Source organism: Lonchura striata, chromosome 32, assembly GCF_050655825.1.
Source record: "Lonchura striata isolate lonStrDom1 chromosome 32, ASM5065582v1, whole genome shotgun sequence".
NCBI classification, from domain to species: Eukaryota; Metazoa; Chordata; class Aves; order Passeriformes; family Estrildidae; genus Lonchura; species Lonchura striata.
This window is the reverse complement of record NC_140734.1, coordinates 6,455,001-6,465,677: the sequence shown is the minus strand read 5'-3', so window position 1 is coordinate 6,465,677 and position 10,677 is coordinate 6,455,001. Positions and strand designations below refer to the sequence as shown.

Sequence of the window (10,677 nt, the reverse complement as noted above, 5' to 3'; positions counted from 1 at the left end):
TCCTTATGCAAATGAGGCTAATGACGCTGATCGCTTCATCGCCAGCAGCCGGGATTTATGGAGATTTATGGAGATTTATGTAAATAAACCCAGATTTACACGGACGCATCTCGGGGTTTCAGCACTGCGCATGCGCGGCGCGCCGGCGCTCACGCGGCGCCCCCTCCCGGCCCGCGTGCGCGCCGCGAGGCGCTCGACCAATCAGAGGCGGCGCTGCCGCGGATCCACCAATAGGAGGCGAGAGGGGCGTGGCCCCGAAAAGGGGCGTGGCCAGCGCTGAAAGGGGCGTGGCCAGCCCAAAAAACCCCCCCGCCCCCATTTTGGGGTCAAATTCCCACAATTTTCACAAAATTCCCTAAAATTCCCCCACATGCCTCCAAAATTCTCCCCAATTTTCCTAAAATGTGGGAAAATTCCACAAAATTCTTCCAAAATTCCCTAAAATCCACAAAATTTTCACAAAATTCCCCAAATTCCCAAAAATCCTCCCAATTTTCCCAAAATTTATCCCAAATTCTCCCAAAATTCCCTAAAATTCCCCAAATTTCCCTAAAAGCCCCCAAAATAGTCCAAATTTCTACAACATTCCCCAAAATTTCCAGAAAATTCCCTAAATTCCCTCTAATTTCCACAAAATTCTCCCCAAATTCTCTAAAATTTGGAACATTTCCACGAAATTCCCCCAAAATTCCCCAAACTCAAATTCCCTCAAATTTTCCCCAAATTCTCCCGAGTTTCTCCGAACTTCTCCCCAAATTCTCTAAAATTTGGGAAATTCCCCAAAATTCCCCCAGATTCCCTAAAATTCCCCTAAAACCCCCCAAAGTTCTCCCAAAATTCCCTAAAATTCGTGACATTTCCACAAAATTCTCCCCGAATTCCTTAAAATTCACAAAATGTCCCCAAAAGTCCCCCAAATTTCCCCCAAATCTCCCAAATTTCGGGGTCGCCGCTGTTTCATTCTCACCTTTATTTACAACCGGGGTGGGGAAAACCCCAAAAAAATCCCAAAATCCCTCCCCAAAATCGATGGGGAAAAAAAAATAAAACCCAAATTTTTGGGGGTGCCTCAAAGTGCTCAAAAAAACCCCAAATTTGGGGGGAGGGTGGGGGATGTTCCAAAATCACCCCAAAAAGACCCAAAATTTGTGGGGGATGTTCCAAAATTGGCTCCAAAGTGACTTTGAAAAGCAAAAGAAAATTCGGGAGCCCCCAAAAAAACCCAAAATTTTTGGGGTGTCCCCCAAAATCGGCCCGAAAATCCCAAAATCAGCTCCTAAGGGGCTTAAAAATCCGAAATTTTTGGGGGAACGCCCTGAAGAAATCCCCAAATTTTGGGTTGGGAGCCCCAAAATCGGCCCCGAAATGCCTTAAAAATCCGAAATTTTTGAGGGAATGCCCCAAAAAGTCCCAAATTTTGAGCGGAGAGCCCCAAAATCTACTCAAAATCCCCCAAAATATTGGGGTGCCCCCAAAAATCGGCCCCTAAATACCTTAAGAATGCCAAATTTTGGGGGAAAAGCTCCAAAAAATCCAAAATTTCGGGTGGGGAGCCCAAAAACCGCCTCAAAACCCCCCAAAATTTTGGGTGGCCCCCAAAATCGGCCCCAAACCCCCAAAATCATCTCCAAAGTGCCTCAAAACCCCCAAATTTTTTGGGGAAACGCTTCCAAAAACCCCCAAATTTAGGGGGAAACGCTCCAGAAAACCCCAAAATTTTGGGTGGGGAGCCCCAAAAACTACCCCAAACTTTCCGAATTTTCGGGGTGCCCCCCAAAATCGTCTCCAAAGTGCCTCAAAACCCCCAAATTTTTGGGGAAAACTCTCAAAAACTTCCCAAATTTTTGGGGGAACGCTCCCAAAACCCCCAAATTCTGGGGAAAACGCTCCCAAAAAATCCCCCAAATTTCGGTATAACCGCCCCGAAAACCCCCGAAAATCTGGGGGTGCCCCCCCAAATCGTCCCCAAACCCTGAAAATCATCTCCAAAGTGCCTCAAAACCCCCAAATTTTTGGGGAAAACGCTTCCAAAAACCCCACATTTTGGGGGGAAACGCTTCCAAAACCCCCAAATTTTGGGGGAAACGCTCCCAAAAAACCCCCAAATTTCGGTATAACCCCCCCGAAAACCCCCGAAAATCTGGGGGTGCCCCCCAAAATCGTCCCCAAACCCTGAAAATCGCGTCCATAGTGCTTCAAAACCCCCAAATTTTCGGGGAAAACGCTCCAAAAATTCCCAGATTTTCGGGGGAAACGCTCCAAAACACCCCAAAATTTCGGTATAACCACCCCGAAAACCTCCGAAAATCTGGGGATGCCCCCCAAAATCAGCCCCAAAGCCTGAAAATCGCGTCCATAGTGCTTCAAAACCCCCACATTTTTGGGGAAAACGCTTCCAAAACCCCCAAATTTTGGGGGAAACGCTCCCAAAAAAAAAACCCCAAATTTAGGTAAATGCGGCCCGGGTTTTGGGGCGCGGCTCAGGGCTCGGGGTGCGCGGCCAGGCTCTGCAGCTCCGTGTCCTTCTCGGGGCGCTGCGGCGGCGCGGAGCTCGGCGGGTCGGAGGGGAAGGCGCGGCCGCGGGTCTCGGGCAGCCGCAGGAACACGAAGAGCGCGAAGGCGCCGAGCAGCGCCGCGAACAGCAGGAACACGCGGGCTCCCAGCGCCGCCTGCCGGCCGCCGCGGGAAGTGCGGGCGAGGGGGAATGGGGGGGATTTGGGGGGATTTGGGGGTGTGAAAGGGGGGGAAATTGGGGGTTTGGGGGGAATTGGGGTTTTGGGGGGATTAATTGGGGGAAATTTGGGGGAATTTGGGGGTGGGAAAAGGGGGGAAATTGGGTTTGGGGGTGTGAAAGGGGGGGAAATTGGGATTTGGGAGGAAAAAATGGGGAAAATTGGGGGTTTGGGGGGGGGAATGGGATTTTGGGGGGGGGAAATGGGGGAAATTGCGGTTTTTGGGGGGAAAAATGGGATTTTGGGGGGATTAATTGGGGAAATTTGGGGGAATTTGGAGATGGGAAAGGGGGGGAAATTGGGGGTTTGGGAGGGAAAAATGGGGGGAATTGGGGTTTTGGGGGGATTAATTGGGGGAAATTGGGGGTTTGGGGGGGAAATGGGATTTTTGGGGGGGAATGGGGAAATTTGGGGGAAATTTGGGGGAATTTGGTAGTGGGAAATTGGGATTTAGGAGGGAAAAAATGGGGGAAATTGGGGTTTTGGGGGGGGAAATGGGGAAAATTTGGATTGATGGAGGAGAAAAATGGGATTTTGGGGGCATTAATTGGGGAAAATTGGGGTTTTGGGGGGAAAAATGGGATTTTGTGGGGGAAATTGGGAATTTGGGGGGAAAATGGGATTGGGGGAAAATTGGGATTTTTGGGGTGGGAAATGGGGGGAAAATGGGATTTTGGGAGGAGAGAAATTGGGATTTTGGGGGGAAAATTGAGAAAATTGGGGGGAAATTGGAGAAAATTGGGATTTTTGGGGAAAATGGGATTTTGGGGCAATAAATTGGGGGGAAATGGGATTGGGGGAGGGGAAAATGGGATTTTGGGATAGGAAATGGGGGAAAATGGGATTTTCGGGGGAAAAAAAGGGAATTTGGTGGGATAAGTTGGGATTTTCGGGGTGGGAAATGGGGAAAAAATGGGGGGAAATTGGGTGAAAAATTGGGATTTTGGGGGAAAATTAGGATTTGGGGGGAAAATCCCCCAAAATCTCACAAACCCCCCAAAATCCCCCCAAAATCCCCCCAAAAATCCCCAAAAATTCCCCGAAATTTCCCAAAAAATCCCATAAAACCCCTCAAAAGTCACCGAAAAATCACCCAAAATTCACCCAGAAATCCAAAAAAAAATCCCCGAAATTCCCTAAAATTCCCCAAAATCCCCCAAAATCCCCAAATTCCCCAAATTACCTGCAAGGCGGGGAAGGCCATGGCCACGGCCAAACCCTCCCCAAAATCCCCCCAAAACCCCCAAAAACTGCTGCAAAATACCCCCTAAAATCCCCAAAAATTCCCCTAAATCCACCAAAAATCCCTTAACAATCCCGTAAACCCCCCAAAATCCCCCTAAAATTCCCAAAAATTCCCAAAAATCCCCCAAAATCCACCAAAATCCCCAAAAATCCCCCCAAAATTCCCAAAAATACCCAAACCCCCCGGGTACCTGCAAGGCGGGGAAGGCCATGGCCACGGCCAAATCCTGCCCAAAATCCCTCCAAAATCCCCCAAAAACTCCCATAAAACCCCTCAAAAATCCCCCAAAATTCCCCAAAAAATTCCCAAAATCCCCAAAAATCCCCAAATCCCCCTCATTACCTGCAGGGCGGGGAAGGCCATGGCCACGGCCAAACCCTGCCCAAAATACCCCAAAAATTCCCATAAAACCCCTCAAAAATCGCCGAAAAATCCCCCAAAAATTCACCAAAAAATCCCCCAAAATTCACCAAAAATCCCCCAAAATTCACCAAAAAATTCCCAAAAAATTCCCAAAAATCCCCCAAATCCCCGAATTCCCCCGGGTACCTGCAGGGCGGGGAAGGCCATGACTATGGCCAAACCCTCCCTGAAATCCCCCAATATTCCCCTAAAAATTCCCATAAAACCCGTCAAAAATGCCCCAAAATTCACCAAAAAAATTCCCAAAAAATTCCCCAAAATCCCCAAAATCCCCAAATTCCCCTCCTTACCTGCAGGGTGGGGAAGGCCATGGCCACGGCCAAACGCTGCCCAAAATCCCCCAAAAATTCCCATAAAACCCCTCAAAAATCGCCGAAAAATCCCCCAAAATTCACCAAAAATCCCCCAAAATTCACCAAAAAATTCCCAAAAAATTCCCAAATTCCCCCAATCCCCCCCGTACCTGCAGGGCGGGGAAGGCCATGGCCACTGTCAAACCCTCCCTGAAATCCCTCCAAAATCCCCCAAAAATTCTCATAAAACCCCTCAAAAATCCCCCCAAATTCACCAAAAAATTCCCAAAATTCCCCAAAATCCCCAAATTCCCCTCCTTACCTGCAGGGTGGGGAAGGCCATGGCCACGGCCAAACCCTGCCCAAAATACCCCCAAAATCTCCCATAAAATCCCCCAAAATTCACCAAAAATGCCCCAAAATTCACCAAAAAATTCCCAAAAAATTCCCAAAAATCCCCCAAAATCCCCGAATCCCCGGGTACCTGCAGGGCGGGGAAGGCCATGACTATGGCCAAACCCTCCCTGAAATCCCCCAATATTCCCCTAAAAATTCCCATAAAACCCGTCAAAAATGCCCCAAAATTCACCAAAAAAATTCCCAAAAAATTCCCAAAAATCCCCAAAATCCCCAAATTCCCCTCCTTACCTGCAGGGTGGGGAAGGCCATGGCCACGGCCAAACGCTGCCCAAAATCCCCCAAAAATTCCCATAAAACCCCTCAAAAATCGCCGAAAAATGCCCCAAAATCCACCAAACTTCACCAAAAAATTCCCAAAAATCCCCAAAAATCCCCAAATCCCCCCCGTACCTGCAGGGCGGGGAAGGCCATGGCCACGGCCAAATGCTGCCCAAAATCCCCCCAAAATCTCCCATAAAATCCCCCAAAATTCACCAAAAATGCCCCAAAATTCACAAAAAAATTCCCAAAAATTCCCCAAAAAATTCCCAAAAAATTCCCCAAAATCCCCCAAATCCCCAAATCCCACTCATTACCTGCAGGGCGGGGAAGGCCATGATCATGGCCGAACCCTGCCCGAAATCCCCCCAAAATCTCCCATAAAATCCCCCAAAATTCACCAAAAATCCCCCAAAATTCACCAAAAAATCCCCCAAAATTCACCAAAAATCCCCCAAAATTCACCAAAAAATTCCCAAAAAATTCCCAAAAATCCCCAAATTCCCCTCCTTACCTGCAGGGCGGGGAAGGCCATGGCCACGGCCAAATGCTGCCCACAATATCCCCAAAATCTCCCATAAAATCCCCCAAAATTCACCAAAAATGCCCCAAAATTCACAAAAAAATTCCCAAAAATTCCCAAAAATCCCCAAAAATCCCCGAATCCCCCCCGTACCTGCAGGGCGGGGAAGGCCATGGCCACGGCCAAATGCTGCCCGAAATCCCCCCAAAATCTCCCATAAAATCCCCCAAAATTCACCAAAAATCCCCCAAAATTCACAAAAAAATTCCCAAAAATTCCCCAAAAAATTCCCAAAAAATTCCCCAAAATCCCCCAAATCCCCAAATCCCACTCATTACCTGCAGGGCGGGGAAGGCCATGATCATGGCCGAACCCTGCCCGAAATCCCCCCAAAATCTCCCATAAAATCCCCCAAAATTCACCAAAAATCCCCCAAAATTCACCAAAAAATTCCCAAAAAACTCCCCAAAATCCCCAAAAATCCCCAAATCCCCCTCATTACCTGCAGGGCAGGGAAGGCCATGGCCACGGCCAAACCCTGCCTGAAATCCCCCCAAAATCTCCCATAAAATCCCCCAAAATTCACCAAAAATCCCCCAAAATTCACCAAAAAATTCCCAAAAAATTCCCAAAATCCCCAAAAATCCCCAAATTCCCCCTCCTTACCTGCAGGGCGGGGAAGGCCATGGCCACGGCCGTGTTGCTGGCCCAGTTGAGCAGCCCGGCCAGGGCGAGCGCGGCGGCGCGGGGCCCGGGCGGGAAGAGCTCGGCGCCCACGAACCAGGGCAGGGGCCCCGGCCCCACGGCGAAGAACCCCACGAAGGCCAGCGCCGAGCCCAGCGCCACCGCGCCCCAGAACGGGCCGCCCAGCTGCGAAGGACGGGCAAAGGTCGGCGATTTCGGGGCATGTTTTGGGAACTTTTTAAAGATTTTTTTTGGAATTTTTTTGGGATTTTTTTGGAATTTTTTCGGGATTTTTTTCGATTTTTTTGGGAATTTTTTTTCGATTTTTTTGGAATTTTTTTGGAATTTTTTTGGAATTTTTTTCGATTTTTTTTTTTTTTTTTTGGAATTTTTTTCGATTTTTTTGGAATATTTTTCGATTTTTTTTGGAATTTTTTCGATTTTTTTTGGAATTTTTTTCGATTTTTTTTTTTTGAATTTTTTTGGATTTTTTTGGAATTTTTTTTCGATTTTTTTTGGAAAGTTTTTGGAAATTTTTTGGAATATTTTTTCGATTTTTTTGGAATATTTTTCAGGGATGGATTTGGGGTGTCCCGGATGGATTTCCGGGTCCCAAGATGAATTTCTGGGTGCCCGGATGGATTTCGGGGTGCCGGGATGGATTTCAGGGTCCTGGGTGGGATTTCGGGCTCTCCGGGATGGATTTCGGGGTGTCCCGGGATGGATTGCAGGGTCCCGGGGTTGGATTTTGGGGTGCCGGGATGGATTTGGGGTGCCAGGGCTGAATTTCGGGGTGTCCCAGATGAATTTCGGGGTGCCGGTATGGATTCGGGGTGCCCGGATGGATTCGGGGTGCCGGGATGGATTTCAGGGTCCCAGGGCTGGATTTCGGGGTGTTCAAGGATGGATTTCGGGGTGCCCGGATGGATTTTGGGGTGCCGGGATGGATTGGGGGTGTCCCAGGATGGATTTTGGGGTCCCGGACGGATTGGGGGTGCCCGGATGGATTTTGGGCTCTCAGGGATGGATTTCGGGGTGTCCCAGATGAATTTTGGGGTGTCCCAGATGAATTTTGGGGTCCCGGATGGATTGGGGGTGCCGGGATGGATTTTGGGCTCTCAGGGATGGATTTCGGGGTGTCCCAGATGAATTTTGGGGTGTCCCAGATGAATTTCAGGGTGCCAGGATGGATTTCGGGGTCCCGGGGTTGGATTTCGGGGTGTCCCAGATGAATTGCGGGGTGTCCCAGATGAATTTTGGGGTGTCCCAGATGAATTTCGGGGTCCCGGATGGATTGGGGGTGTCCCAGGATGGATTTTGGGCTCTCAGGGATGGATTTCGGGGTGTCCCAGATGAATTTTGGGGTGTCCCAGATGAATTTCGGGGTCCCGGATGGATTGGGGGTGTCCCAGGATGGATTTTGGGCTCTCAGGGATGGATTTCGGGGTGTCCCAGATGGATTTCGGGGTGCCGCTCACCGTCAGCGCCAGCGCCAGGCTCCCGGCGCAGCCCATCATGCCCAGCAGCCCCACCAGCTGCAGCACGCGGCGCCCCGCCCGCTCCACCAGCACCACCTGCGGGGCGGGGCGTCAGCGGGACACGCCCCCCGAGGCCACGCCCACCCGAGACCACGCCCACGGGAGGCCACGCCCACCGAGCCACGCCCCCTTGGGAAAACACACCCCAGGAGGGCACGCCCCTTGTGTAAACCACGCCCCCGGTGGAAGCCACGCCCATCCCTGGAAACCACGCCCCTTGTGGAAGCCACGCCCCTTGTGGAAGCCACGCCCATCCCTGGAAGCCACGCCCCTCGTGTAAACAACGCCCATCCCTGGGAGCCACGCCCCTTGTGGAAGCCACGCCCCTTGTGGAAGCCACGCCCCTTGTGGAAGCCACGCCCATCCCTGGAAACCACGCCCCTTGTGGAAGCCACGCCCCCGGGAAAACTACGCCAATCCCTGGAAGCCACGCCCCTCGTGGAAGCCACGCCCCTTGTGGAAACCACGCCCATCCCTGGAAGCCACGCCCCTTGTGAAAACCACGCCCCTCGTGGAAGCCACGCCCATCCCTGGAAGCCACGCCCATCCCTGGAAGCCACGCCCCTTGTGGAAACAACGCCCATCCCTGGAAGCCACGCCCCTTGTGAAAGCCACGCCCCTTGTGGAAACCACGCCCATCCTTGGAAGCCACGCCCCTTGTGGAAACCTCGCCCCTCGTGGAAGCCACGCCCACCGGGAGACCACACCCCCAAGCCACGCCCATTGGGGAAAAGCCACACCCCCAGGGGAGCACGCCCCTGGTGGGACCCCGCCCTGATGGAAGCCACGCCCACGGGAGGACACGCCCCTTTGTGGAAACCACGCCCCTTGGGAAGCCACGCCCCCTTGGGAAGCCACGCCCAGAGGAGACCACCCCCTTGGGGAAGCCACGCCCACGTTAGGCCACACCCCTTGTGGAAGCCACACCCCTTGTGGAAGCCACGCCCATGGGGAAGCCACGCCCATTGTGGAAGCCACGCCCACGGGAGGACACGCCCCTTGGGGAACCCACGCTCATTATGGAAGTCACACCCCTCAGGGAAGCCACGCCCACAGGGAAGCCACACCCAACTATAAGCCACGCCCCCTGTATAAGCCACGCCCCCGTGGAGACCCCGCCCATCTGCCAGACCCCTCCCCTTCGTGGCCACGCCCACCCAAGCCATGTCTTGTGACCACGCCCACCATCAGTTAGCCCCACTCGTGACCACGCCCGCCATGATGCCACGCCCATTTGCGACCACGAGGCAATTCTGGCCACGCCCACCATGAGAACCCGCCCCCATTGCAATGCCAATCACGAGGCCACGCCCACTTCTGAACCCTCCCACAATGAGGTCACGCCCATCATGACCACGCCCACCACGAGATTCCTCCCACTCACGACCACGCCCACCTTGAAGACTCCGCCCACCGTGGGCCACGCCCCCTGTGAGACCACGCCCACCCAGACCACGCCCACCCATAAGACTCTGACCCTCCAGGCCACGCCCACCCAGACCACGCCCACCCCAATTGAGATTCCACCCACCGGGGCCACACCCCCGAGAGACCACGCCCACAACGAGACCCCGCCCCTCTTGACCACGCCCACCGGGCGTTCCCCGCGCCCCCATTGGCTGCGTGGCAGTGGGCGTGGCTCACCGACAGGGCGGTGGCCGCCACGTTGACCACGCCCGTCCCGATGGTGCCGACGGCCGGGTCCTGAAGCCCCGCCCCCTCGAAGATGGACGTCGAATAGTAGAAGATCTGGGGCGGGAAAAGGGGGCGTGGTCAGCAGGACGCGCCCAATCAGGCCACGCCCCCATTGGCCACACCTCCAGGAAGCCCCGCCCCAAAAGGGGCCCCGCCCTTCAAGCCACGCCCACCTCCCATTTAGCCACGCCCCTTCCTTCAAGCCCCGCCCCTTCCTCGGTCTCTGGCTCCGCCCCTTTCTGACCACGCCCTGTTAAGCCCCGCCCCAATCCCGGCGATCCTGATTGGTGGGATGCCAAGGTCACGCCCCTCTCTTCACAAACCACGCCCATTCCTCACAAGCCACGCCCCTTTCTCACAAATCACGCCCCTTTCCCCTCAAACCACGCCGTTTTCCCCCAATTCTGGTTGTTTTCCCCAATTTTGGGTGGCTTTCCCCCGTTTTTCCCAATTTAGGATTTTTTTTCCCCATTTTTCCTGGTTTTGCGTGTTTTTCCAAATTTTGGTCCCGTTTTTCCCAATTTTTGGTGTTTTTTCTCCATCTTTCCTGATTTTGGGTGTTTTCCCAAATTTTGGTCCCGTTTTTCCCAATTTAGGGTGTTTTAGCCCCATTTTTCCCAATTTTCGTCTAGTTTTTCCAGATTTCGGGGGTTTTTGTTGTGTTTTCCCCATATTGGAGGTTTTGGCCCAGTTTTTCCCCAATTTTGCTAATGGTTTATGGATTTTGGGTGGTTTTGTCTGTTTTTTCCTTATTTTTGCCCCATTTTTCCCGATTTCGGGCATTTTCACCCCATTTTTATCACGTTTATCCCCGAGAGCTGCTGCGCCAAACTGATGCTAAAGGCCCCGCCCACGGCCACGCCCA

General features: G+C 52.5%; 1 protein-coding gene across 1 annotated transcript in view; it reads right to left on the bottom strand.

Annotated features, from left to right (window-relative positions):
* Window positions 1-955: 955 nt before the first annotated feature.
* SLC2A4 (solute carrier family 2 member 4) overlaps window positions 956-10,677 on the bottom strand; it is a 24,669-nt gene continuing 14,947 nt past the window's right edge. Inside the window, exons 8-11 of the mRNA XM_085564272.1 lie at window positions 9,762-9,866; window positions 8,058-8,153; window positions 6,562-6,765; window positions 956-2,669 (exon numbers count right to left, since the gene is read on the bottom strand). Coding sequence (XP_085420398.1) covers window positions 2,481-2,669; window positions 6,562-6,765; window positions 8,058-8,153; window positions 9,762-9,866 — 594 coding nt within the window. The 3' untranslated portion in view covers window positions 956-2,480. The remainder of the gene's footprint in view (window positions 2,670-6,561; window positions 6,766-8,057; window positions 8,154-9,761; window positions 9,867-10,677) is intronic.